General features: G+C 43.4%; 3 protein-coding genes across 4 annotated transcripts; all 3 read right to left on the bottom strand.

Annotated features, from left to right (window-relative positions):
• Nucleotides 1-402: 402 nt before the first annotated feature.
• Nucleotides 403-3,628, bottom strand: ndufa4a (NDUFA4 mitochondrial complex associated a). Its single transcript, XM_080488223.1, has 4 exons — nucleotides 3,479-3,628; nucleotides 2,863-2,951; nucleotides 2,012-2,072; nucleotides 403-1,721 (listed from the first exon to the last, which is right to left on the bottom strand). The coding sequence occupies exons 1-4, from the start codon at nucleotides 3,518-3,520 to the stop codon at nucleotides 1,665-1,667; spliced, it is 249 nt and encodes an 82-aa protein (XP_080344349.1). The 5' UTR covers nucleotides 3,521-3,628; the 3' UTR covers nucleotides 403-1,664.
• Nucleotides 3,629-4,319: 691 nt separating this feature from the next.
• Nucleotides 4,320-13,573, bottom strand: slc35b1 (solute carrier family 35 member B1). The gene is made up of 9 exons (XM_080487064.1): nucleotides 13,175-13,573; nucleotides 11,882-11,973; nucleotides 11,651-11,781; nucleotides 11,514-11,544; nucleotides 10,990-11,150; nucleotides 9,737-9,863; nucleotides 7,540-7,646; nucleotides 7,314-7,467; nucleotides 4,320-5,417 (listed from the first exon to the last, which is right to left on the bottom strand). The coding sequence occupies exons 1-9, from the start codon at nucleotides 13,297-13,299 to the stop codon at nucleotides 5,365-5,367; spliced, it is 981 nt and encodes a 326-aa protein (XP_080343190.1). The 5' UTR covers nucleotides 13,300-13,573; the 3' UTR covers nucleotides 4,320-5,364.
• A 681-nt stretch (nucleotides 13,574-14,254) lies between these two features.
• On the bottom strand, nucleotides 14,255-26,903 carry fam117aa (family with sequence similarity 117 member Aa). 2 transcript variants are annotated; one of them, XM_080487062.1, is made up of 8 exons: nucleotides 26,468-26,903; nucleotides 25,129-25,274; nucleotides 21,384-21,479; nucleotides 21,094-21,198; nucleotides 19,560-19,676; nucleotides 17,912-18,137; nucleotides 17,652-17,826; nucleotides 14,941-16,339 (listed from the first exon to the last, which is right to left on the bottom strand). In XM_080487062.1, the coding sequence occupies exons 1-8, from the start codon at nucleotides 26,589-26,591 to the stop codon at nucleotides 16,126-16,128; spliced, it is 1,203 nt and encodes a 400-aa protein (XP_080343188.1). In that variant the 5' UTR covers nucleotides 26,592-26,903; the 3' UTR covers nucleotides 14,941-16,125. The 2 variants fall into 2 exon arrangements, with proteins under 2 accessions (XP_080343189.1, XP_080343188.1); XM_080487063.1 differs by lacking the exons at nucleotides 25,129-25,274; nucleotides 26,468-26,903 and adding an exon at nucleotides 21,968-22,408 and having other exon boundaries at nucleotides 14,255-16,339.
• Nucleotides 26,904-27,803: the final 900 nt, after the last annotated feature.

The following is a 27,803-nucleotide window of genomic DNA, read 5'->3' as shown; positions in this document are numbered from 1 at the left end:
TGAAAACGCTTTTTTCCCCCGTGGAATGGGGGGAAACACAACTTACAAAATGATGTTTTGACATCTGATGCATTTTAATTGAAGGAAACTTTCAAATCAATCTGAAAATAAAGCACTGTTTTATGATGCTGTCACAAAATGCAAAAAAAATTAAAATTCATAATAAATTTCTAAATAGTTTCTAATAAAAGCTGTATTTTATCTCTATTTTATCTTTATCTCTAAATGCTCCATTAACAGCTTGTGCTTGGTGTGTAAATTCTTAGATCAGTGGCATTTCTTATGAAAACATTGAAGAAGTTTATTTAATTGGCTTTCAGAGGTTCAACAAGTTGAATGTGTAGCGTGTGTATATGGAGGTTGAGATTTCATTCTCAACAAAAACAACCCTTTCAACAATCTCAATTCAAAGCCTTTATTTTTCAACAAGTTCCAAAATGGATATAAAATTGGGAGAAACGTTCATCTCAAAGCCCTTTAATTCGAGAAACCTGAAGCGCAGCTGGTTGTTCGTCAGTCCTCGCTCGGTTTGTTGGCACAGACAGAACAAATACCTACTGACACAAATGGAAAAAGGTAGAAAAGTGTTTTTGTGACTTAACATTTCCTAATTTGTTTTCCCTCCTTAACCGCGCCGTCCTCGGGGTTTGCCACGCACGTACCCAGCATGCCGCTCGCTTTTGTTTTGGCTCCGCGTTAGTTGAAAGTGACAGGTATTCGTATGAATTTACTTGCGCGATTTCAATTTCTGGAGAACTTCTTTGAGCTGATTGCGATAATTGGGAGAAAGACGTCGAGTCGCTCGAATCAACAGCGTGAACACGCACACAGTACGGATGGTTCGCAATGAGCCGGCGTTACACGCTGTGCCAGGAGTTAATTTCCATTTCCCTGAGGTGAAGTGTGAAGAGTCCCTGTGTGTGTGTGTGTGTGTGTGTGTGTGTGTGTAAATGGAGACGTGGACTTCTATTCAAATATGAAGGTCTCCTTGACATTTTGTGCAGTGCGCTGGCTGCTCATCCTTGTCGCATTTCTCCGAGCCGCAGATGGAACAGCACCGACCTGTTGACATTTACAAACTCATCTGGCTGAGAGCGATGGCATTCTACGAGGAGAACCGCCGCAGAACGTCCCGCCGCGGAACCCGTCCATGTTTCAGACACCTGCTTGAGCCGCGCGGCGGGCAGCTGCTCGGCCTCGTCCGCCTGGCGCTGGACCGCGGCCAAGGTTCCCCAGCAGCCGGGTCGAAGCAGGACAGAGGTGACACGAGGAGAGCGGAGCAGACGTAGAAACCGGAGCAGGACACACAGGGCTGTAAACACAGCGAATGCTATGTGGAACATGCAGGACGGGGTGGAAGGGGTGAGGGGGCAAATGAAAACGTGACACAGGAAAACATAAATCAAACACAACTTATTTTCTCTGTATGGAGGAGAAAAGTCTCCTGGACTTTATTGACAACCATTGAAAATGAGAGAAAGAAAAGTTTTAAGAAGCCAAATGAGATGCGATGAGGAACTTAAATATGAATCTTTGTGCGGGTTTTTGCCTCTGCATCCCTCAGATTCCCACATTGGCTGTAACAGGAGGGGGGGGGGGGGGGGGGTCTGTTTGTGCGGATCTGCTCATTCATCTCTGTGCTTTTGGTCCAGCAGGCGAGATCTTTAGAAATCAGGACCTTCCTTCTTCAGTTTGCTGTAGTCAAGGTTCACTGCGTAAAACTAAAACACACATACGCACACGTCAAATCAACACTTTGAAGTATGTACACTGTTGTCTTACGCTAAACTACTTTTGTAGTTAACTTCATCAGATCCCAGGTCAGCTTTAACCCGATTAACCCATTTGAATAATCCAACTGAGGGAATTATCGGCGGCTCAGCTGCACTTCTGGCAAACATCCAGTGTATGATCGCTGGATCAAAACCACCTACACTCTGTCTGCCACGACTGGAGGCTCGGAACATTCAGAGTGATAATGAGTGTTTGTGGAGAGGCGAGTGAGGCACACCTTGTACTGATAGTTCGGGCCGAGCTTGTTCCAGGGCTCTGGGTTGTTCTTGCGATCCCAGCTGCAGAGGAGAGGAGACAGCAGAGAGGTACATGCTGTTAAAGATGAGTAAAGACACACGGTGACTTGACACTGAGGAGCAGAGACGGCTTCATCTATAACACAGTAACCTGAGCGGGAGCTCAAACTAATGACTCATTCTGTCTGGTGCGCCCTCGTTTAATCAATTCGATGTTGGGAGTTTAAAATGTCAGGAAATAGTGAGGAAAGCGGCCAAAAACATCTCTATTGTCTGAACTAACAGTTCACAACTAAAGTGCTGAAGAAATGAGGATATATTCACATTTATCAACAGTTTTTCCTTCTAAAGTGCTTTTCCAAACAACCCAGACTGCTTACAGCTGTTTTAAGTATCAAACAGTTAAATAAATTCTAACAGGTATTGGTAACTTTAAATACCCGAGGCATAAACACGCATTTGGACTTTGTACGATTCCCCGTGGAGCCGCCTGCGACCTGTTTGTACCTTCTTTCTGCAGATCATCACGCCGCTCATCGTCTTTAAAGATGATAACAGTTTATTACGAGTCGCCGAGCTCTCGGGGGAAATATCGCCAAAATGTTTCTCTGCATCCCCAAAGGGTTGATAAAAAACAATTCACAAAGTAATTATGAAAGTCGTAATTGGACTACGGACAGTTGCAACTCCAGATTAAACCACAGTCTTCCTTAAATTCCCCCTAATTGGACACTGAACACATTCCTGACACACTTGGCATTTTGGGAAAAGGTCGAGAGTGAGGCGAGAGACAATAAAAGTGACAAAAAGAGTGTTATGGGCGCCTCCTCACCACACATCAGGGTTTCTCAGGCCGAGACGAGCCAGGTAGGTTAAGGACATGATTGTTCCTCCTCCAATGAAGAAGAACAGCGGGATCAGCTGAGGAAGAGGGAACAATCTGTCAACTTCAGCTCAAGAAAAGAAGAAAAAAAAATAAAAAACAGCATCTGAAAACAGATTTGAGACAGTTGACCGCTTGTTCGGACAGTAAACAATCCAGCAGGGACAAGCTGGGTCACACAGTCCTCGCAAACAAGATAAATATGCACTTTAGAATGTTTCCAGCTCTGAACTGGCTGCAAGGGACTGGTTGCTAATAACCAGCTAGCCAGCTAACTAGTTACTATTTCCTGCTAAACTCATAAAGCGCAGGTATGAAAAGCCGTGACCGTATGTGACTCCAAAGCATCAACTACCAGGTGTTGGCCCGGGAAAATATTTATAAACCCAATATATGATATAAAAGTACAGGGATAAGAAGAGAAACAGGGTTCAGTTTGTCAAAGTCAGAGCGGTCGAATGAGGACTGCGAACCAGGAGAGCTAAGCTAATTTAGCTACGCATAAACGGGTCGATACGAGCTATTAAATATCACTTTTTAATATACTCAAACACGGTATACTCACAGCGGGGTGGTGTTTGACTTGTTTGCGGATTGTAGCGAGCATTTTGCCGCTTCCAGAGACAGATATGTGGCGGTTTGTGTAGAAATAACCGGATTACGACGAGTCGGGCCAAAAACGGTGCGCAATTTAATCCGCGTTGAAGAAACGCTCATAGGATGCTCCTCATAATGCCTGACAAACTGGACCACTAACAAATAGTGATTACATTTTATATGCCTCAAATAGACATATTAATTCATATTTATGTGCTCAAAATACGAAGTAAATTGGGTAGTTTTATTATGTTTTATAACATCGTTCTGCCCTTCATTTTCATAACGCATTTTAATCTGGCAATGTTAAAGCCCGTGATTTCTCCAATTTCAACCCAATTCACTTGATGCACCCACAGCCGTGTAAATACGGGGCCCGCGTTATGGTCCGAACTGTTATCACGGTTAATCAGTGCCGTTTCGAAACTTCTTATTCAATGTGCGTTATGTAGCTGATAAAATAAGATGTTGATCTGAGTCCATGGAAATGAATGTTTGAATCCCCAGTAAGGTTTACCAAATAAATAAATCCTTGATCTCAAAGGTTTTATATGAGGTTTTAAGTGGAATATTCCTTGATTGCAGATCTGGCTGTGTAGTGCAGATGGAAATACAGTACTTGAACTGAGAAAAAATAAAATAAAATCATGGTTGAAAAAATAGGTGGATGTTGAAAATTCTTTCAATTATACAATTGAATCAATTGTAAGTGTATTGAAAAAAAAAAATATATATATATATATATATACAGTAAGACCTGATATTACAAATGTGGTCCTCATGCTATTAGATTTTTAAAAAATGTTTTTCATAAATTTATTATAAAGTCATCCTTTTTCATCTAATAAAGTAGTCATTTAAAGTAGTTAAAACAGTGATAAAAAGTAGTTCTTTGACTTCACAATTGCAACTTCAAGTACAGTTTTGGTGTAATTGAAGCTTGGACATAAGCCTGCAGCTCCAGACACATTTTGTTCGGCGGAAAAGAGAGAAATTACTTGTTTTTGCTGATAAAAGTTGCAGAATTTCAGAAGTGCCACAGTTGAACTTATCCCAGCACACTTGTTTGCATGTTTCTTCTATAGCTGCCTCATCCTCAGTGGTTTAACAGGAGCCAAAGTGAAGAGAGAATATTGTGGGCAGGTTGCCCATGAAATATTAAACTAAAGATAAAAGGTCCGTTTCATACCAGCTTATCAGAACCACTTAACCTCAGTGACTTGAAATGACCATGAATCACCACTATCAGTGAAATGACAGAGATAAACAGCCTGTTGTTAATCAGGAGTGTAGACAGGTTAACCTTATCCTACATTGGCAGCAGGGGGCGCTGTGATCTTCCCTGTTTAACGTCAGACGTGAAAGATGTGAAAGCAGGAAAAAAAAAAAGGGAGAGAAAAATAGCACCAAAAAATTTCCCTTTTTTATGGCAAGTAATTTTTAACTTGTAGAAAATAAAATTAAAAACGATTCAGGTTACATATAACCGTTTGAGATTCTACGAATGACATAATCAGTTTGCTCGCTGATGATTACACATATTCAAGCGTCGGTGTGTAAACAGTTGAGTCGATGAGATGAAGCTCAGAGGTTGAGTTTGGTTGGACGTCCGCCTGAAGAAGGTGAGCTGGAGTTTTCTGGGTGCGGTGATTTATTTCAGCCGCTTCGACGGGGTCTGATCCCACGTCACAGCTGAAAAACTACAATGACCCTCTTTTATATACTTGACTATCGGGGCCACATCTGAACGGAGGGGTTCAAGTTAGCCAGTACAGGACGTCTCATGAAGAGAGAGACGGTAGCTATAGAGTATCTCCATCCATCTCCACTCTCTCTTTGTGTGCTCCAGATGTTTTAGTTCGTCGTCTTCTTGGGGCCTTTGCCGAATTTAGCGTCCAATCCCAGACCTGAGGTGAGAAAGCCAAAAGACTGTGAGGGTGAGCAGAAACCAACCAGCTGAATGCACATTATTCCACACTCCTTGTTAAAGAATTACACTTTTAATCTATAAAAACAATTAGGAGTTACGTTCCCTGACTTCAGTTATCCTCTCGCTGCATGTGGGAAGCCTAAGTATCCCCCCGTCAGATCCGTTTGTTATCTTTTAACAAGCACATACAGCAACTGTCTCCCTATTTCAGGGATAATTTCAGTTTATTCCACCCTGGTGTATGTCCCGCTAATGTGTAGATCGAGAGTCTTGAGCTCTGGTGTTCAATAGAAGCTGCGATCGCGGTGCGAGCGAGTGGCTGCTTTTCTCTGAATCTCCACAAAACAGAAGAGTGAGCCATGAAAAAAAGACCCAATGGAACCAAGGAAAACACGCCAGGCTGAAATAAAAAATAAAAAATAAAAAAAACACGAGTCACCTTCAGACGTAGTGTTGTTCACGTACAAGTGGGATCTCTAGATTATTTCAATTGCACCGATTCCTTTTTTATGCTACCGTCTTATATCTTGACGTGGCGCCTGTGCTTCAGTCCGCAAAAGACAATTTGTCTGTGTAAACGTGGCGACACAACCTGCTCTGCAGAGGTGACGTGACTCCAACAATCAAATATTCATGTTGCTCATAAGCAAACTGTGAGCTACCAGCGCTGGTTTGATCAAACTCATGACACAGCAGTGTTGAACCCTGATCATTACATTACAAAAAGGACCTCCGTATATTTTTAAATATTTACCTGCTGGTTTGACTGGTTTTGTGATACCACAGAAATACCCAATAACGTGCCTGGTATGCATTGCAGTGTCATGAAAACCACTGCAGCCTTCACTTGATCGCACCACAACACTTGGTTTGATCGTGATATATGGTTTGTAGTATCTGTCTTTACTGTTGTAGCAGTTTTGTCATTTGCAGACGGTCCCTGCACATATATGTGGGCCGAGGGGGTGAAATTATTCCCGTTATTACTGTAAATCCACACCTTGCCGACTCTTGTCTAACTTTTTTAATTCCAGATATGGAAATATATCCAACATTGTGTATGTATTCCACTTTCCGTCATTGTGTTTTTGTGAGAGAAGGAGTTTATTTGTCAGGACAATTTGTATGATGTGGCTCTTTGTAGTACCACCGTAATTTTTGTGGCTCTTGGTCTCCTGACTGGTTGGCCACCTCTGGGATATTTAAAGTGATTGATTTTAATTGAACCATCAACAATGACCCTTAAGGCTCATTTAAGCTCTAGATAGACATAAAAAAACAGATCTATGTGCTTCAAATAGAGTGAAAGTAACCGCCTGTATACCACCATCGTGTTGTAATGACAGCATGGAGTCCACCAGAGGGCGTCGCTCTATTTCTACATACTGGCCCAATGGAAGAACAAGAGTAGTTTGTTTTTTGTTTGTTTTTTCACAGATATGAAGAAGTAAGCCAATGAAAACTACGATGGGGATGGCAGAAGGTTGTAATAATATTGATATTGAGAAGAAAAAGAGGATAACAGCCACTCTTCAACAAAAAGGTGATCATTTCTAATCTCAACGCTGCCCTCTACAGCTACTAGTGGCACTGCAACCTCGGTCCTGAACTTCCAGGTGACATAAATAAAAAGGGAATGAAGGGAGTAAGGCTTCATGCATTCATACCTGAGATTTACACTCGAACAATAGCTGTGTCCTACAGATAGTCCAGTACAGTTTGTTACCCCGATACTGACAGGGAGCCAGTCGTGTTGTTGCAGCCCGACAGTGTTTCATTTATCTAACATGCCTGATATAATTTCTCTTGAGGAGTCTGTGAGTCAGACATAAATGAGAGGACCAGACGGGGTTGAAGTAGGACGAGCTCTCACCGAGGAACACCAGGATGGTTCCCACCCACTGCATGTTGTTCATGACGTTTCCAAACAGGATGACGGAGCCGAGGATGGTGAAGAACTTCCTGGTGGTGGTGACGATGGAGCAGGCCAGCGGCCCGAAGTACACCACCGTCATGAAGATGAAGGTCTGGGAAAGGACTCGGGATTAGACTCTGGTGAGAATAACGCCACTATTGTGAGCTGTGTAAGTCGCTCCCACCTGTCCTAAAGCGCTGGTCAGTCCAAACAGGGCGATGTTGTAGAAGATGCTGGGGTGGCGTTCGGCAAAACCCAGGAACTCCCACACCTCTCCTGTCCACAGCACGGCTGGGGAGAACAACAAGTCAGGAACTGTCACTGCTCATAACGTCTCCTTCAGGCCCTCGTGTGCTGTGAAGAGCAGACAGGGCTTCAACGTGTGAGCGTGCGGCTCCACCAAGTGGTCAAGCCGAGTCACAGCGCGTGTATGAGTGGAGTCTGAAAGCTAACGCTGCATCCTAATGCTAAAGCGATCCCCTCACACGACGCCTCACAAAAGGTATTTTCATAAAGTGGGAAAAAAACACCATTAAAACTGTGACAGTGAGGCGCAGGTCAGACACATTGTGAGAATGATAACAGTCTCTCAGTCCTCATATTGGCGGTGACCTTTTGATCTTTATCTAACAGCCCATTAGTGCCTGCCCTTAGAAAGCCCCTCATTATATTGTGTTTGTTTCATGTGCCTCACTCTTCAGCGAATTACAGCGATCTCCTATGAGGACCGCCGGCTTTGAGGTGCAGGACTCCTTATCTGTAAAGATAACACTCAACACTTTGCCTCGGCTGAATTAATGAGTTTCTGGCTCCTGAGAGAACACGGCTCGCTTTTTCTGCACCTCTTATTGGATTTGTTTGGAGGCTTTTCACTTATCACAATTGCCATTAGCTCCTGCATCATGGTAGTTTTTGTCCTTGTGAGAATTTATTGCAACAAAACCAGTCCATACAGCTCACAATGACTCTTAATAGAGAAGCCATCGCACCTACAGCAGTGTGGGAATTCAGCTGCTACAACACGCTGTTATTCATTATGTTGCTGCCTGGCTGCCCTATACAGCTTGAATACACACATCTTTGGACTGTGGGTGGTAATCAGAGTACTCAGAGAAATCCCACAGACACACAAGTAGAAGATGTAAGGTGTGAGGTGAGAATGATAAACACTACAGCAGAGTTACACTGTAATAACAATCAAAGACATTTTTGATCTACATTTTAAATATTCTGCTTAATGTGTCATCTAAACTACTCTGACACTCCACACTGCAAAATGACTTATGAAATGTGTAGGAGTCGTTTGCACTTAATGTCGACAAGTCATTTAGTTTATTTAGGTATTTCTTTGTTGCATTATTTGTTTTGTGGTGAAGATTAGACCAGATGTATATCTAAAAGATATAGGTGACAGTAAGAGGAAGGCACACTTTCATCCACCAAGTATCCAAATAATGCATCAAAAATAAATCTAAATAGAATCTGAACAAACTATATAACCTTCCATTAATAAGCGTAACTGGCCCCTACAAGATGATCAAACAAAGGCTGAGTTGTTTGAAGAAGACACATCAGCATTTACGGCGCAAAAAAGTACGCAAACATGGGAACCTCGTCTCCGAGGCAAAGTACGGTGGAGGGAGCGTCATAATTTGAGGCTGCGTCGTCTCTGATCGCCTGTATAGAAAAGAACTATGAATTTCCAGGTTTCTCAGAGGTTATCCCACCAAAACAGTAAGTCCAAACCAAATACAGGAGGACTTCCACATTTGCCGTGTCCCATCAGAGACGCTGTGGAATGAGCTCAGAAAGCTTCTCACAGCCGATATCCAACGAAACTGCCTGAGCTGAAGCGGAAGTAGACACTGATCTTTAGTTATGGTTGATCAGGATCAAAAGACATTTTAAAAGAGGTTTACATGCCGTTTCTTGTACCTGTGCGGTAGTTGAGGTTTATCTTCTAACCATGTATTCATCACTAAAAACTCTTAAGATTTCACCTTCTGGCCCTTTACTTCCTTCAAGCATTGATTAGATAAACGGCTCAACAACGGCAGCATTTGATCATCTGGAATTAAAAAAGGATATCTGCAGTTAACTTCTTTCAAAAAACAAAAGCCATAAAACCCCCAAACCTAATCAAACCTTTGCTGTGCTCTCAACACAATTATTCGTGAAGAAAGTTGTGCAGCAACACATTCATTACACCGGTGCCTCTAATTAATTCCATTTTTTGTTTTTTTGTTTTTTTTTCCCTGGCAGAACTGAACCACATCAAGGTGAGCCCGCTCATTAGTGTCTCCCCCCTGATGTAGCTTGCGGCGTCCGGCGCCAGGAAGTGTGGCGTTTTGGCGAGACGTGAAGCGGCGTGACGGACTCACCCAGTCCCAGCACCAGAGTGGACCACATGTTGATGTTGAGCATCATGTGGTTGGCAGTGGTCTGGAAGCGGGATCTCATGTGGTCCTGGGCCACACCGGTCAGACCGTCCAAGGTCAGCGAGACCAGCTGAGGGAGAAAGCCAGGAGAGAGAAGCGGGCCACGTGTGATTACAACTGATGGAAGTAACTGCAGGACCGTTTGACTTAAATGAGCGTCGATTTGAAATTGTCCCGCAGAACTGTCACACGGCTCTTTCGAAACGTTCCATTGTGACGCAATCGCTGTTTTCACGTGACAATTATTTCGGCCTTTCTGAGAAACATGTGACACACACAAGTATCAAGTAAGTTTCATTTCAAGTGAATATTGAACATAATGTGCTGGTCTAGTTGCGGGTTCTTGCGTTCCAGTGAAATAGAGCTGAACTTTAGTACGGGGAATCTTGTTTTGTCTCCTGAAGAATGAATTTTGCAGCCCGGTGTTTCGAGGGTGACCTGTGTCAGCACTTTTCTAACCTTCGGCGTCTGGAGCGCAGAGATGCACGTGGAACATTTCTCAAAACAACTCAGCCTTTAAGAAAGCGCTCTCCGGCTTCATCGTGAGGCGAACCTCCCGCGAACAGCCGGCAAACTTTGTACTGTGACATTTTGTCTCGTCTTGCAAGAATAATGTGTTATAAAACGCTCTTCAACTTCTCCTGAGGTTTTATGAGATTCTTCTGACATCTAGTTTGGACCAAAACCACTGACAAGTCTCTCACGATATCAAAGTGGTGTACCAATACCTCAGGTAGGTTTCATGTTTACACATCAAAGTTTTCAAAATGATGTCCATTTTCAAGGCAACGGCAGAAACTCTGAAAACGGTGTCGTTATCATGTTGGGCCAAAAGTGGGTGTCGTCGTTTGCCTTTATAAATAAATTTCACACACGTGTGTGATGAAAACAATGTACTATAAACATAATACATAAGATGTCTACATCACCAAAATAGCTAAACAGACCAAAGATGTAAAGATTTTAGTTTGTTGTACAGACTTTTTAGATATTTTAGGGTAAAATACCAACACGTTTATCTCACAAGAAGTTTATCTTCAGGAAACATCTTTTACAGCATAAACAACATATAATGATAATAACTTCTGTTTCAATCTTTCAAATCTGCCTTAGCACAAACTGAACCGATCGTCATTCTATTCCCCTTGAGGCAGAGCAGGAATCTGTGCCGCAGCATGTGACGTGTATGAACTCACCAGCAGAATCTCTCCAAAGCCAAAGATCTGGTCGTCGGCAACGGCCGAGCTCTTGTTGGGTTTGTAGAGGAAAAGAGCGACGCCGCCGACGATCAGCAGCACGCACAGGTACTTAGCCAGCGGGTACCTCTTCCTCAATATCGTCACGCCAAGGATCATCACTGCAGAGAAACAACCACCTCATGAGGCCGAGGAATGTGAGAGAGCTGACACACTCGTTTGTTCACTTTCATACATGCTTTCAGTCGTCTCATTCAGTAAATTACCCACACCAGCCACAGGCATGCATTCAACCATGCGAGCAGCAGGAAATTACTACATTTGATATCTGCAACAAACACGAGAGACTTGTTCATGATGAGCCTTTTTATTATTTTATGTTTTCATAGATCAAGAGTGTCAAACACTATTTAGTTCAAAGGCCACATACAAAGCAATTAATCTTGAATGGGCCGGACCCGTAGGGTATGTTAGATAACATGTCTTTCACAGGATCACATTCAAATAGATGTCGTGAGGTTTACCTGGTATGGGTTTGCAGGATTTTCCCAACACCTGTGATGACAGAAACGACATAACTTGCATACGTCTTACAAATAAAAAAACAACAACAAGAGATGCAGCAAATAAAATCGGGTGAGGTTTCCAAAGCAAATCTCACCTGTGTGGGGTAGTTGACGTATTGGAGGGCCGAGTTACTGGACACCATGGCTCCGAGGTAGGAGAGAGAACACAGGCCATAGAGCCAGCTCTTGGTGACATCCGGCTTGGAGCCCTCGAAAAACTGGATCACTGACCACACACAGGGAAAGCTTGTTTCAAACTGGCAACAACAGTGGTCGTTTTAGCGGAAGACGACACAAAATTTGTTTATAGCACATCTCATACTCACAGATCTTAGCGAACAGAACACTGACGACGCACTGGATGAGGACCAGCGTCCGGGCGAATCTGAACTTCTCCTGGCCGTAGTCTCCTCGAGTGCTGCAAGAACCAGACAGACAATGATCGTGAAACCAAACCAGCAGCCATCAGGTTTGCTCAGCATGCAGCTGTGAGGCTGCTCAAAGGCCCTGAAGTATCACATTACAACCAACATGGTGGTGGCAGGGACATATTTTCTACAAAGAGATTATACACATCAACTTTCACTCAATGTTTTGGTGATATTGTGCAGAGGCAGGCTTCCAGTCTTGTTCATAAGAAGGCCACTGCACCACAGACATAAGTTGTGTTGACATTTGTAACCAGATCTGATCCCTGGACTACATACCGCCTGTGTCTTGTCGTATGTGTGACAGTTCAGAGAGGCACAGACCACTTCACTTTACTTCTAAAAGATCTACAAATGGCACTATGTGCATGTAGGGAATTCCGTCAAAAATTTACTTTTTTTTAATGCATGCTGGATGGAAACTGATTACAAGAAAGTATATTATCTATTAGTCTGCTGATTATATAAAACTCTAGTGATTAGATATTGGAAACAGTGTATATGAGCGGGTCTAGGGATAACCTTGCTACTATAACATTTGCAAAAAGACAAGAAAGGCCTTTTTTTTTTTTTTTATAAAAGTAAGTGCTATTAGTAAGACGAATAGATTGATTTTATTCATCTAAAAAATAACTTGAATAAATGGATAGACTACGACCAAAACAACAGTTAGATCTAGAACTAAACTAGTTCACTACAACTTCTCAACCAAAAATCCTTTCAGTTTATTCCCATAAAAACAAACAATAAAGTCTTGAAAAAATAGTTAAAAAAGAAAAGTCTGGGTCAATGTAGTTCTAGTAGTAATTGGCAGAAACCATGTTGGTAATTTAAAAATCTATTAAATCGACTGAATGTGACCGATCTCTCACAAATAGGTAAACTAAAAGACACATAAATAACACAAACTCTTCCACCAAACTCCAGTCAAAAACCTGACGATTTTATTTGGTCCATGTCGCACCGATGCGGCAAACTTTGAGCCTTATTATGAGAGGAAATAAGGAATAATTTCAGACACGACATCGTGGCATGTGTTAGGGAACAGCATGTCGCTGTTGTCAAATGAAACTCTAGCTGGAGTTTCTCGAGGAGCTGTCAGTTTGTTAGCAGCTGCAAAATCGTCATATTTCTGAATGGAGTCTGGTGCGTCCACGGGCTCCTCCGTTAGCGTCGAGATTCAGCACTCACATGGTCTCCTGGAGTATTCCGTAATAGAAGTAACAAACGAAGACCCCCAGGAAGCACACCATGAAGCGTATCCGCATGTTGTCCCACAGCGAGGCCGGCTTCCCGGCTCCTTTCCCCGCGGCCATGTCGTCCACCAGCAGCCCGGGTATGCTAACCGACACCGCTCCGCTCCCCGCTCCCCGCACACCGACGTCCCGCTCCACTATCGCTGCCGGTTCGAGCCCCTCCCCCCGGTGTTTTAGCTCCACTCACTGCGGCCGCCCGGCGTTTTTACACATTTGTATAAACCAATCGAACATATATAAAAATCTATGTTTCCCTCTTTAATCCGATGTAATGTTATTTGGGTTTATCAAGAATGTCGCGTAGCTTTTGTCGTAGTAGGATGTGGATTACACTGATTGGTCCATGTCAAGCTGCGAGGACCAATCAAGAGTTAGATTGGGGTGAAGGGGCAGGGCTTGTTTTAAAAAACCGCAGATCCACGTGTCCCAATGCCGGTTCAACAACAAGCGGTAATTAGGAATTAAGGTGAGGCATGGTTAATAACATAGTAATGCTCAGACACAAGGCGATTCACACTGCTTCACAAGGAAATAAAGGCATTAAAAGACATTTAAAAAAAGGCGATTAAGAAATGAATGGAAAGGAGAATAACTCAAGTGAATGCTGTATTAAAATAAAAGTAACACAATTATCTAGTCAAATCCATTGTTTAATGGGAAGCCTGAGCAAAGCACAGAGTTTTAAGGCCTGATTCAAAAGAAGTAAGTGTGTCAGCAGTCCTCAGGTGAAAAGTTGCTTCACCTTGGTTCTTCTTACTGTGGGAACACTTAGTAGGCCTAAACCTCTTCCTAAACACACCTTTGCAAAGATCCAGCCTGCTGAAAACAAATGGCCTCAAAGGGGAAAGGTAAATAGGTCAGCGCTCATCAAAACTCTTGTTACTTGGGACATCAACTCAAGTCAGAAATCTGGGTGTAAAAATATACTCAGACCTGAAATTCAACAATGACAATAAGAGAATAACAATATCGACTGACTACCATCTGAAAAATATTGCAAGAATGAAAGGATTTTGAACTAAACAAGATTCAGAGAAACTTGTTTATGCATTTATTTTCGTAACAGCAAGTTTCCAGGTCTCAGTAAGAAAAAAAACCTGTTAGACAGCTGCAGCTCATACACAGTCCTCACCGACCGAAAGAGTGTGCAGCACATTCCACCTGAGCTTCAATCTCTGTGCTGGCTGCCTGAGTGTCAAAGGATCGACTTCAAAATCTTCGGTCTGTAAAACGTGGAATGGTTTCAGGTTCGAATACATCTTAGATTTATTAGTAGAATATGAAACATCCAGATCCCTGAGGTCCAGAGGAAGAGGTTTACTAAAGGTTCAGAAGAAACAAGGTGAAGCAGCTTTTAATTCCTACGTTCCTCCCATGGAACAAACTGCTGAAACACTCCTTTCTTTTAAATCAGGACTTAAAACTTTATTTGTTCAGGCTTTCCATTAAACAATAGATTTGACTTATTTTATTCCCTCTATCTTTAAAAAGTTTGTACTTTATTCTCCTTTTTATGCTGTTAATCTTAATCGCCTTGTTTTAATGTATTTCCTTGTGTCTGAATGGTGCGATAGAAATAAAGTTTGCCTTGCCTTGCCATCCAACTGCTTCACTCAATTCAGGGTCGTGGGACTATATTGACTGTTTTCACCCTAAAATTGTGTCCGGAGCTCCCCTGAAAGAAAAGGTGGCAAATAAAAGCTCCTTGTTATCATGTTTTAATCAGTGTTGCATTATATCATGAACAACATTGCATTTATGCAAACAAATACTAACTGGAACAGAGAACCAACTTCTTTGACTGACAAACAAATCCTTAGAAATACAAAAAAAGAAAAGAAAAGATGGACTGAACAGTTTGGTTACATCAATGCCTGCTGTGGGCAAGTAAAGCTAATAGAAAAAGTTCATCCCTGCCGCTGACCAACAAAGCATAAACTCAAACTCTCTTTGTTTCATCAGCACCTCACTAGCTTTGTAAACTCCTTACAAAGATACAAAAATAGAAATCTTCCTAGAAAGGTATCTGTAGAAAAGAAGGCCATTGCATTAAAAAAAAATAAAATACACACACACAGAAAAAAAAAACTACAGGCCCCCCCAAAAATACCCTCTTCAAACAGATTTTGCATCAAGTACATTTTTTTGATGAACATGAATCTTTTATCTAAAAGTAACAATACTCTACTGGGAGATCAAGCAAGAGTTAAGGGTAGTGATAAAGTAAGGCTTGTTTCAAGATGCCTTCTAAGTGCTTGGGGTTTGTCACTTATTTTGACAATGAAATGGGGATGGAGCATCAGCAGTCATCGGGGAAATCCATTCAGTGTTGGCTTGACGTCAGTATTTCTGCCGACTGGTTTAAGCTTCAAGTATTAAAAAGTTTAAAGATGTCCCCGTGTAGAACTCACCATTACGATAAAAGGAAGTTTGGCAATCGATTAACTCCAGTAGAGGAGAGAAACTTCATATTGTTTGTAAAAACATGGAAAAAAGGATATCAGTATCAGATCCAATGTCGTGCATCCTACTTCAAGCACACTCGTGGCAGATTGCAGTCTCTGTGTGTTACAGCCAATTTATATAAAAAAGGAAAGATTAAAAAAAAAAAAAAAAAAAAACATACACCACAGTTTTCTAGTATTTTCCTTAATTTGCCTGTTTTGCACTCCGATCAGCGCCTCACACTGGGACGTGCAGCGAAGGTCCAGGAGCTGAGCAGGTGAACACCAGCTGAATCAAAACCAGTGGGAATAATCAGGTCCTCCGATCACTCGCAGTCACAGAATCTGCTCAGTGTTCATGGCTCGACGCCACGCTGCGCCTCCGACGACGCCTCCACTCCCTCCAGGCCCGGGTGGGACGCTCAGAGCCGCCTCCCTCCACCTACTGCATACCCAGGTGCCTGGTGGGAGAGGCCTGACCCGAGCAGCCGGTGACGGGAGACACCGACAGGCCGCGAAAGAGGAGGTCCATGGAGGGCAGGAGGGGCTTCAGGAGGCTGACGGGGCAGAAAGCCGAGCCTCCGTGCGGGGTGAAGTTGACTTTATTGGGGTCCGGGCAGGATGGCTGCAGGAGGGGCTCGTCCTGACAGGCAGACCTGCACAGGAAGAGATGAGAGGAGTGATGAGACTGCATCACCGACATCCACAAACAGAAACGACTGCTGTGTGGTCTTAAACATTGTTCACATTTCAAAGTCTTCTTTAAGGGATTAGAGAAATCACCGTACAAACTGTCCTCAAGATGCATGTCAGGATTATATAAAGATCACGCATATGTGCAGGAACGTGGCCTGAATTCAATCTATGTGACCTGTACTCAGAAAATTAAACTACATCAGAGGAAATACGAATAAATATGAAGATAAAATACTAAAAACTGGACAAAAACAGAAATACAGCTTTAAATAAAATAATACAACATAGTGGTTTAGTATAAATTACTGAAGAACCATGATGAATGTTTCAGATGCGCGAAGTGAAGAGTTTTTAGCTTTGAAGGAAGAGCTGTCAACTAATGCCTTTTTATTTGCCATTCATAATTCAACTAAAATTGACAAAGTGTTTCTGTGAGTTTACCGTTAATCACAGCTCTGCTTTAATCCCTTTTTTTTTTTTTTTTTTACAAAATTCAAACAAAGTCTTTCAAATTAAAGATCATCTTAAACATCTGTGAAATATCAATGAAAAAAACCAAAACATCAACCGTATAAGAGTAAATGTGAAAGTCTGTGTTTTAAGAAGAGGTAAACTTGTACCTGATCACAAGCTAAGCATTCATTTCTTGTTTGGTAACTGGATTTATTGAATTTATCCCCAAAATTGCTGCTTTTGATACAACACACAATAATTAAAGCTGCAGTGTCTAATAATATTGAGTATTCAAAATCAATTATTGACAGTCCAAAAGGCCCCTAAAAAAAGTCAATGACAAGATAAATGGAACAAAAATTACTATTTGTGAGGCAGCGAACAGATAAATGTGTGTAAAAAATCTTTAAAGTAAAAATATCTGCAGACAGTTTTTCATTGATGATCAACTGAACTTTATCTTCTAATTTCAATTAAAAATTTATAAGATAAGACAAGACAAGAGAAGATTTTGAAATAAACAAATTTCACTGTTGCAGCAGAAAGTGAACAGTAACAAAAGAGAAGCAAGAATATGAACATTTTCAAATATTAAAAACAATAACAGTAAGAATAATATGAAAACGTGACAGTATTTTACGATAGTGTTGGTAATTATTGGATTGAACACCAGAGGTTGTTATTAACACACAGAATAAAGTAGTGAATGATGTATATTGCACACAGAGAACAGTGATGGAGCTCAATACATGATTCCAATCATTGGCCCAGGAAAGTCCAGCGTGATTGTACGATCGATGATCTGGTGTCTGAACTCACATGGCCTCCTCGCACACTCGAACCCGCTCGCAGCCTTCGGGCGGCTGGCGCTGGAAAGCGTAGGTCTTGTTGGGACGGGGGGACGAGGAGCAGGGCTGCAGCAGCGGAGGGTCCAGGGCGAAGGACGGGAGCGATGTCGGTGGAGACAAACACAGAGTTCCACAGTCCGCCGCCTCTGCTCGGGGAAACAGAAACACGTTGACTCACCATGCAGCAGCTTTACCGTCTTACAAACACACTCCCGAGGAGAAGCGTCTCACCCGGCTCTCCCATCGGACACGGAGACTGCGACGGAGTCATGAGTAACGGGTTGAGAGGACAGGGGGAAGCCGAAGGCGACAGCAGCGAGGGGTCGAGAGGACACGGAGACTGTGAGGGCGAGAGGAGGGACGGGTCCAGGGGCCCCGGGGACGGCTCGCTCTGGGAGCCGCTGCTGCATCTCTGGACCGGGACCGGAGCCCTGTGGCCGTCTGGGATATCCAAAATCTGATGTGTACCAGAGGAGGACAGCCACCATTATAACTCAGAAGACATTCTCATTTCAGCACATTTCTGAACTCCCCGAGGCGCTGATGGCAACGTGGCAGCTCTCCATCTGAGCTCACGCTGGAAACATTTCGTTCTTTCTTTACTTATTCGTGAATAGTGAAACAACAACAACGTTACACCGAGTCGCTTTTGGCTATAATTTTAGGTCAGAGGGCTAAAAGCTTTTCTACAGCAAAAAAACAAACAAAACAAAACTATGTTGCTGATACAGTTTATCTCCAGTTTATCTCCAGTGCTGTGCGTGCAAAAACTAGTCTCAAAAGTGTATTATGTATCTCGTGTGCTTGAGAAAAAAAAAAAAGAGAGAAAGTGAGCAGCCGCCAGGAGAAAAGGCACTTTTATCATTGTGAGGTCCATAAATCTCTTTCATCCGCCACAATGTGAAGCTTGATTTAATCCAAAGATTTCTGAGACTGTTAATGTGAATGTTGATCAACATTCATGCATTTAATAGTTTTCTCTTGAAATGAACCCAGAAATACACTCATTTGGAGCCATTTTAATTGATACTTGCAACACATGGGCTTAAAATGACCATTATCCTGTCACTACTTGTGAAACCAACCGGTTATTATTTCCGGAAATCGTCTCGTGGGTCATAAAAGATGCCGATGGAGTCTGCTATAGAGAGAAGCACGAGGTGTAAAATGACGGTAAATATACAGCTTCAGCTGAAATTACTGGGAAATATACATCGAAGCACCGCGAGTTACAAACTTTCATCCGTGACTGCTGACGATCAGCAGTACGATATTAAAAGGAAAGTTTCTCCTCACTGTGGCAACATGAGTCTGTAGCGAAAGTCAAGAGAGAAAAAAAAAATAACATGCTGTTCTTACACAGTTTCGTTGTTGAGAATCTTTTTCTTCCAGGTCGGAGGTGAATACTGGCTTCAATTCTTTCAGCATTTATGGTACTATTACAACAGCTGGAAATATGTATTTGACATCTCTTGCAGCACACTTTAGTCTGTTCTTAAGCTTCAATACTGGTGCAAAGTGCTGCAGCTCACTTACTTACAGTAGTTTGTGGTCCTGATGATAGGATCTGTTTATTAGCTGTAAGCAGCCTAGAAGCCGAAACACCAAAATCTACTGAAGTTGTGCTACAAGGACTTAAAAAGTTACTTAACATACGAGATTTGTTAAATAAATTTTATATGTCATGCGTTTATAGCTGTGTATTATAGTAAGAGAGGACAACCGCAGTATTTTAGAACTTGTTGATCTACATAGTTGGGAAAACCACTTTCAGACAAAATGAGTCAATAAATGTTGTGATAAATTCTTTGAAAAACCTTCTTTGACCGGTCATTAAATATAAATAAAATCTCGGTTATCTTACATCACATAGCCTCACCTCGTGATCGTCGTCCGGTTTCTCAGACACAAACACTTCCTCCAGCTCCAAGTTGAGGCCTTCGACGCTTCGCCGCAGCCGCGGGGCGAGTCTGTTCAGGGGCGTCAGGGGCAACGTCTGAGGGCAGTGGAGGCAGTGGTTAGCACAGTCGCCTCGACAACCACACAAGAGCCGATTGGCTGCCGAAGTTCACAAAACAGAGACATTTGTTTGGTTTCTCAAGGTGGCGAGAGAGACATAACTTTCTCAGTTCTGAGGAAGTATGTGTGGACGCTTACAGTAGCACACATGCTCTTACATCTGGTACACATGCTGTTTGAGCTCTTGATTCAAACTTTATTATCAATTTTGCGCGGGCCGAACGACATTTCACAAATTCATCGCGATCATGACGTCAACATTTGCAATAAACATGTGACAGATTCCTAGAATGAACAATAAAGTATATGTTTCATGCATCGTGTGTTCATACCCTGCATGTCAACATATTTGGGTGATCAGATGGAGCCTTCTGCTCAAGATTGATCGTATTTCAATCGTTGATCGTTGACATGTAAAACTACTGGCATGCCATGTGGATAACGAATCAAATAAAAAATTTTTATTTATTTCCTGAAAGTAATTGTAAGTAGTAAATGCAGGTTTTGTTTCAGAAATGTTTCATGTTCAGGTGACAGACGTTTTAAAAATGATCACCGTAGAAACAGTAATAGCAGAAATGGTGAAAACAATGCAGTTCGCATGTCAGGCCACTAGTGGGTGCTGTGTTTTTTGTAATCCAACCTTTAAACTGTCTTTCATTGTCGTACAGGTCTACACAGCATCTGCTGTATGTGAGTAAAGTGTCTGCACGTGTGCAGATGATGGTGTGATAAATGTACAGTGCTAAATTCAAAACGGTGTGCGGCACGAAACACTGGAGAATTCTCTAAAGTTTTAGTCAATCTATATGAATCAGAAAACTATTTACTATGACCAGAACTTTTCAGACAAATTACTGCGTTTTCCACCGTTTACATGTCAACCAGTGGATTTCAAAAAACACTGGACTGTGGGAACGGTTTCCAAAAATTAAATTTTCAGACTTGTATGGCTGTTGTCATGGCAACCACAACGCAACACTATAGGGGGCCTAATATTGTACGACCTAATTTCTTGGTCGTTGAAATTTGTCTGAGCATGATAATTCATCACAAAGTCATTGAGGTTTTCTAAGCCACAATGCCCGGGTCCTATTTTAGCCGCCCAAGTGAAAATCTTCTGTGTCTGCTCTAGATTTAGATCCTGCCTGTACATGACATTCCCAGAATTGTAGTTTAATGCTGAGTGATTGGTACAGTACGACATGTGGTTTCAGATTTTCTGTGTGAGAGGAGGTGGCAGTAACACAGGAGCCTTGATGACAGCCGGTCCTAAGAAAAGATCCTTTTTTTTTTTTTTAATATCCCTGTTACTATGCCTCGCCCCAGTCTGCCTGTGGGACACAGGGTGATGGCCGACCCGTCACGGTGGGGACTGGGGGGCAGTGGGTTACCTGAGTGATGCCGGCTGCATGACCCGTTGGCTGCGGGTGCTCGCATCCTGCTGAGGGGGGGGCGTGGCGGGAACGCTTCTGCAACTGGTGCCTCAGCTTGGCCACCTGAGGGCAGAGCCAGGGAGAAGAATGATTCGAGGGTCACACCATGAGGGGGTTAGTTGACTGGCTTTGCCCCTCGGGGGCTGTTAATGCTTCATGCTGGCAGTGGGAGGCTGCAGAGTGGAGGCTGAGACAAAGAGGAACAGAGGAACTGATTAATGAGCTCCTATAGAGCGGACACTACTTGCCTCTCTCAGGTGCTCTGCACTGCCCCAAGATGCTGACCGCTTGTGTCCGCCAACACTTCTTCTTCCCCGCGTCTCTTCTGCCCAAGAACTTGGAGTCTTTAAAAGAAAAATATCATACAGAGGGATGGTGAATAATGACTCCAGTATTTTCTCTGCGAGGCCATGCTGGAAAATGAGCTCTCTGGCAGCAGTCCTGCCTGTCAAGAGTCGGCCTTTCGGAGGCCTTTTACTATTCTCCAAGAAACCCAGTCTACGCCAGTGGATTTTCGAGTGCCGCACCGACGCTGAGCCCTGCAGCTGTCTCCACACACCTGCCCAACAACAGCTGTGCAGAGGAAGGCGACAAAAAAACCACTCAGCTGCAAAACAGACCCACTTCCACACACACACACACTACTGTGCAGACTATAAATACAAGTGTCAGTATCAACTCTCAACAGCCGCGGTGCGCCCAACACACAAACACAACCGCCTTGTTATTAGTAAAGCCATGCAACTGTAAAGGAGGAACAACAACCGCCCACAAGGACTTCTCCTTTTTGTCAGTCGCAGCTCCGCATGCGTCTCACTCCAATTCCCCGTACCGATTTCTTCACGTTGACTCTTGATTTTCTACCAGCAGAGGCCTGGTTGAACGCCGCTGCCTGCTGGCCGTGAGCAGGTGACTGGCCATTCATCATCCCCCCGTGAAGGCCCGCTTGAATTCAGGGCTCGAGTGAAGCTCTGCATGCCTCCTCGCTCACCGACTTGGTACCGTCCATTCCAGAGTCGGCTGAGCGAACACGCAATCATGTGCCTCTCGCCCCTTGCAGCCTGATTAAATAATGAGCGTCTGTCTCCTGAGGTACAACCTGCTTCTCAGAGGAACCTCACAGGAGCCATAACCGCCTTCGGGAAGATGCCAACGTCATCTTCGTTTCATTCCACTCATCTGTTGCCTCTCACCCCCGGCTAAATAAGTCCAAACGGAGTCCGAGTCAATCATACGGTGACACCGGTGTCGAGTTACCAACCCTACCCTCCCCAAAACATGATCATGGGACGCAGCCCTATAAAAAGACCCCAAGGTAGCTGAGCATGTGGCGTGCATGGCTAATGTTTCCAGCTTGGACCTCAACATGGCCTTAATTTGCAACGAGAAAAATGAAAAGAGTCTACAACTGTTCCTTATTTATCTCATTTCAATTTTACATCTCTAAATGATGTAAACAGGCGATAAAGTCATTAAAACACAAGGTCGACCCATCAAAATGCTTGTTCACTTCGAGATGGAGTGGAAAATGCAAAAAAACATTTAATTCAACAGCAAATCGGCACATTCAAGAGACTGGAAGCCGAGATCAGGGTCGTTTCTTTTGCCATACGAGCAGTATGGACGCACAGATGGCAATGTCAGTGAGTCAGTGAATCCAGCATTTGTTCCAGACTGAAATATCCAAGCAACTGTTGAGCGAATGACAAGTTTTGAAAAGAAGTCCAGTTTTTCCACCATGTTGACTGTGTCCTCCTGTGTCCTTCTCTGCAGGTATAATATGAATAACTTAGGCCACTTTATGCTTCAAAACAGGCATTTTTTGTCCCACACTATACCGAATAACGAGCCCCTGAACATGTTTAACCTATAAAATGAAGATAGAGCATGAGCTTGTATAAATAGTTTGCTTTAGAAAGTACAATCAAGCATTATTGACAATGTTTTACAGTTTCAACATTAAATTTCGATTATTTTACCCTAGTTAGATACTGGTAGCCATTTTCTGCCTTTACAACTTTGATCATAGTTTACGGTGTTCATAGTCTCTCCACACAACAGAGAAACTCTATATTGTTCATTGGGACCTGATACAGATTCTAATCGACAGATAATTGAACTGTTTAACTTAAATGTCAAATTTGTAACCTGGAGCTGTGGGATACGAGTTCTCTTGAGAGATTTACTGAGATAAAAGGAGATTAAAACAACTGTTGTGAAAGCAGCATGGAGCTGAGGAGGAGCCACATTTTGAGAATTTTTTTAAACCCAATTTTCACTAATAATTCAAGACATAGTCCCTTGATGAACATTTTGTAAGGCCATACAGGAACATACTTGAGAACCTGCGTGTACACTCACATAAGGCCAATCGCTTCATAGCAAATCAAGGCATTCAGGGCAATAGAAATATCGAAGATGACCTTGACAAGAGCATCAGCAGCATTAAACACCACAGGACAAAGCTCCAGTCATCTCAGAATGATTTCATGAGCACATCGGAGACTTCGTTGGACTCAAACGGCCTGAAGAGTCACCAGAGGCGGTGGAACAAAGGATTTCCACTGTGTGATGTCGAGGTTCACAAAAAGTACTCAATATGATTATTATCACTTCCAATAAGAAGTCATTTCATCTTAAGATTAACAGCTTCCTTATAGTCTTAACTCTCGTGAATTTATTTTTGATTTCTTGGCTGTAGAATTGTCCAAAAAAATTGAGTTAGGTGAGTACTTTTAGCTTCCCCCACCACAAAAATCACTTAAACTTTCAATATCACTGTGTATTTTTTTGGATGGTTATACTGGAAAAAGTCCTGATCAGCACCTTGCTCATTAATATATAAACAAACTTTGCTTTTAGGTAGTTGTTTGATTTCTCTAATGTCATAAAAGGTCCTGGAGTCATAGTCATGAGGAGCATGCATGCTGAATCCTGTCAAATTAACAATCAGGTTCAGCCAAATGAACCCATACTTGACGTTATTGTTTTATATTCTACATAAGGCTTAAACATTAAACGCTACTTCTAACGCAGAAATTATACTCTTCCTAGAGTTACATATTCAGTAAAAGACTCAATATGTAGCTGAAATTGAGTCTTTTACACAAATATCAATGATCCAGATACAATTAAAAGAAATCCTGACTGCTATTTGCTTTTTCTCCTCATAACAGAATGAAAAACGACCTTCAGTCCGTTATTCTCGAAAGTTCTGTACAAGACTTTCTGAAGCATTTGCATCCCTAAAGATTTTCCAACGACTCACTACTCGACTCTTCTGAAAGTGCTTGAAACAGGTAAGAGAGTGAACCGAGCGGCAGCTGGATCGATCGTCAGACATAATGCAGGGGAACCAAGGCAGAAGGAGTTAGTGGGTGGTGGGGAGCGTGTGTGAGCGTGGTTAAGGAGAGCGCTGGGGGGATGGGGTGTCTGTATAATGAGGTCAGGAGGGGTCTGCTCCTCACAATGGAGGCGAAGGGGGTTCGTTCGGGTTTAAAACTGTGTCAGGAGCGGAGACGAAGCCGCAGAGCTTGGCGACGTCGCCCCCGGGGGGCTTTGTGCACCAGTTAGGGAGCTCATACAGTCGGGGCGGTGGGGAGAGGAAGGGGGTGACGAACAGAAGAGTTTAAAGAAGAACAAAACGACTATTTCCACTTGGCTGCCTTCCTCTGCACTGGCACCAAGCCGACACCTGCAGAGCCGTCGTAACAGACCTCGTCCTCTGAACGCGGAGGAGAAACCCCCAGACTTTTCCAGATTAGGACGCAACAGGTTTCATGAGAAATATGTTTCGTCATTGGTTTCAATCGGAAACTTGTTTGATTGATGTGACACAAGTGTGACGCCCAACCTGTTTTCCTCAGAACGCCTCGGGATTTAAGAAAATACGAAACCAGCCTGGCAAATCATTAAAGTGAGGACAACCACTGGATGGACACACCTACTCTCACAACACAAACATACTCTCTTCTGTCCCAACCTGACGCTCACCTGTGTGGCCTTGTCATTGACACAGGTAATGGCTGTGCCCTCCGCCTCTTTGGGCCAGTGTCCCTGCAGGTAGGGCGCCACGATTGCGTCCAAGGAGAGAGTTCTGCGGATGGTGGGCTTCGGAGGGCGGGCCGCGGTTCTGTCCGCTTCAGGGGAAAACACAAATAAAACACAATTCGGTCAAATGTGCGACAGCTGAGCAGGCATCCCACACACCCCCACACCCCCACCCCCACCCCCAGTGCGTGTCCAAACTGCAGATGTGAGTTTTCGGGGTTCAGTCCGAGAAGAAGCTCCCAGGGCAAAACAAAGAGGCCTTTAAAAAGCTGCTGCAGCGTTAGCACCAAGCACGCAGACGGAATCCTGCAGGTCAGAGTGCAAAAAGGGCCAGCCGAGTGTCCAAATAACATTTTGAGAAGAGTGTTATGTTTCAGGGTGAGCAGGCCTGCTTGTTGACTTTACTTTCCCCTCATAGTGAGTTGGAGTTCTCAGACCTCAAAGCGAGCAGAGAGTGATTCCAGAAGCATGGAAACAGTTTCCTCTTGATGCTCGGTACTAAGCGTGTCACGAACAAGACCTTGCTGCAACAGAATAAGCACCGGTACAAGCTGAGTTATGGAAGATTCTCAATGTCAACGTAAGGAAAAGAACCGCGATGGCACATGCGGTCAAATTAAAGAGGCATATATATACAAAATCTAACCAACACGACAGAAAAGTCTTCTCTTGATCACTTTATCAGCTGGTTTCTCTGTTAAATCTCACAAAAGAAACAACAATTGCAGTTTTAAACTGAAACCATTTGAAATGAAAAGGAGGACAAAGGAAAGTCAGATACTATTGAACTCAGCTTCTACCAATCACCAAACTATTAAGATGGCTTTTTCTTTAGGAGAAATCATCTTCCTTTGTCATGCCTAAAGGTCATATAAAATGGCAGATCCATAGTAAGTTCAACCGACACAGCACACATCTGTTCTTTACCCACTCCCTGGTGCTATACATTATATTTAGCCTGAAACACTTCTGATTTATCTCCAGATTGTTTCCTAGATCACTGCATCAGACGTTATCTCTTTGAAACTTCACAGACTAACTAAGGATCACAGTTTCACATGAACAAAACTTCAGTGTGTGTTGACAGATGACAAAGAAAAACCATCAAATCTATGACAAATAGAAAATCTGCAAAGTTTGATCATCACCAGAGATACACAGCCCTGGTGTGTTTCAAGGGGCAGATCGTGATGATTAAACTTTTTCTCTGGACCACATGGAGGTGAATGCAGAGTGATCCCTTCCTCCTCCTCCTCCCCCTCCTCTTCCTCAGTGTATTTACCCGTCTTGACCTCTCTGCAGAGCAGGGCCGAGCCCCTCTGGAGCTGGTATGGGACGGTGGCTCTGAGGGGCTGCAGGATGGGGTTGCTGCACCCCCGAGGCGCTCCTGCACTCCGGCCTGACATCCTCCCCCACACCCCCCAACACTCCCACGGCTGGAAACACGCTCCTTCTTCTTCTTCTTATGCTTCGTCTTCTTCTCTTTTTCTTTCTCTGCCCTCCCTGATCACACTCATCCACAGCGATGATCCAGAGCTCCGCTTGCTGCAGTGATGATGATGAGCTCCATGACTTCTTTCCTCTTCTGAGTCTGTAGCTTCACAACAAACTGCGTCTCATCCTTCTTCTTTTTCTTTCCTTCTACTTGTTTCTCTTCTAGTCTGCGAACTGACAACACGCGCACACACAACCTGTGCAACTATCTGCTAGGAGCGTGTGTTTTTTTTCTCTCTCTCTCTCTCTCTCTCTCTCTCTCTCTCTCTCTCTCTCTCTGTCGCTCTCCAATGCAACGATCTGATTGGTCGAGGCAGCGGAGTTCTGAGCGCTCATTGGTCCGCACGTCCATCTGTCTCAGGAAAAACCACGCCCACTCTGAAAACTTTAAAGTTCCCACCCACTTTAGTTCTTTTTTTTTTCTCCTCGTCCTCCTCGTCCTCCTCCTCCTCCTCCTCCTCTTCCTCCTCCTCCTCCTCCTCCTCCCTGTGAAACCACGTCCAGACCCTGCATCTATTCACACAGAGTGTACGCTCCTTCTGTGTGGTCCTTCAAACCGTGGCTCGGGGACCGTTGAAAGGTCACCGCACAGGATTAGGAGGGGTCCCGGGCACAATGTTCACCATCCACCACAGGGATGTTTGGCTTTCTGGTCAAATTTATGGAAAATTTGAAAAAAGGTTAATGCTACAGCGAGGTTGTATCGTGAAAGTGAGGCGTTTAAAGTGGAAGCATGCGGTGGCCATTTCCTCATCTCACACAATGTATTGAAAGGAAGGCCAACGACAGTGGTGACGTATACCACAGCAAACAATGATAATGTCTTGACAACGACGTGTAATGCTGTTTACAAGTCGACTCAGGCCACGTATTTATGTGAAAATGCTGAACTTTCAGGCATTTGTTTACACAACAACAGTCCTCGGAGCCACATGAGCTATCAGATGGACAATAACAAAAATGGCGGCCTCCAGAGTGGAATGACTCCCAGTCCATACAGCCTTGAACTTGATAGTTTTATAGTTGAGAGTCAGCGTAATAACAATCGGTTGACTCGTCTGTCCATACGAATGTCTGTGTAGTCGTGGTTCTCTGTGCATGCGTGTGCGGTTTCATTACAAAAA

This window comes from Lipophrys pholis, assembly GCF_963383615.2.
Source record: "Lipophrys pholis genome assembly, chromosome: 19".
In the NCBI taxonomy this organism is placed as follows: domain Eukaryota; kingdom Metazoa; phylum Chordata; class Actinopteri; order Blenniiformes; family Blenniidae; genus Lipophrys; species Lipophrys pholis.
Note: the sequence above shows the minus strand (reverse complement) of the source record. Positions and strands in the feature narration are given on the sequence as shown.

What these genes read in the sequence shown, in the direction of transcription:
- slc35b1 (XM_080487064.1), bottom strand. Translation starts at nt 13,299, where the DNA reads ATGGCCGCGGGGAAAGGAGCCGGGAAGCCGGCCTCGCTGTGGGACAAC. An exon ending in TGACCAGCGCTTTAGGACAG is followed by an intron (nt 7,468 to 7,539) that starts GTGGGAGCGACT and finishes GTCCTTTCCCAG; the next exon opens with ACCTTCATCTTCATGACGGT. An exon ending in AACCATCCTGGTGTTCCTCG is followed by an intron (nt 5,418 to 7,313) that starts GTGAGAGCTCGT and finishes TTCTCACCTCAG; the next exon opens with GTCTGGGATTGGACGCTAAA.
- fam117aa (XM_080487062.1), bottom strand. Translation starts at nt 26,591, where the DNA reads ATGTCAGGCCGGAGTGCAGGAGCGCCTCGGGGGTGCAGCAACCCCATC. An exon ending in TCAATGACAAGGCCACACAG is followed by an intron (nt 21,480 to 25,128) that starts GTGAGCGTCAGG and finishes TTTCTTTTAAAG; the next exon opens with ACTCCAAGTTCTTGGGCAGA. An exon ending in GTGCAGAGCACCTGAGAGAG is followed by an intron (nt 21,199 to 21,383) that starts GCAAGTAGTGTC and finishes CTCTGCCCTCAG; the next exon opens with GTGGCCAAGCTGAGGCACCA.
- ndufa4a (XM_080488223.1), bottom strand. Translation starts at nt 3,520, where the DNA reads ATGCTCGCTACAATCCGCAAACAAGTCAAACACCACCCCGCT. An exon ending in CTGAGAAACCCTGATGTGTG is followed by an intron (nt 2,073 to 2,862) that starts GTGAGGAGGCGC and finishes TCTCCTCTGCAG; the next exon opens with CTGGGATCGCAAGAACAACC. An exon ending in GCCCGAACTATCAGTACAAG is followed by an intron (nt 1,722 to 2,011) that starts GTGTGCCTCACT and finishes TGTGTGTTTTAG; the next exon opens with TTTTACGCAGTGAACCTTGA.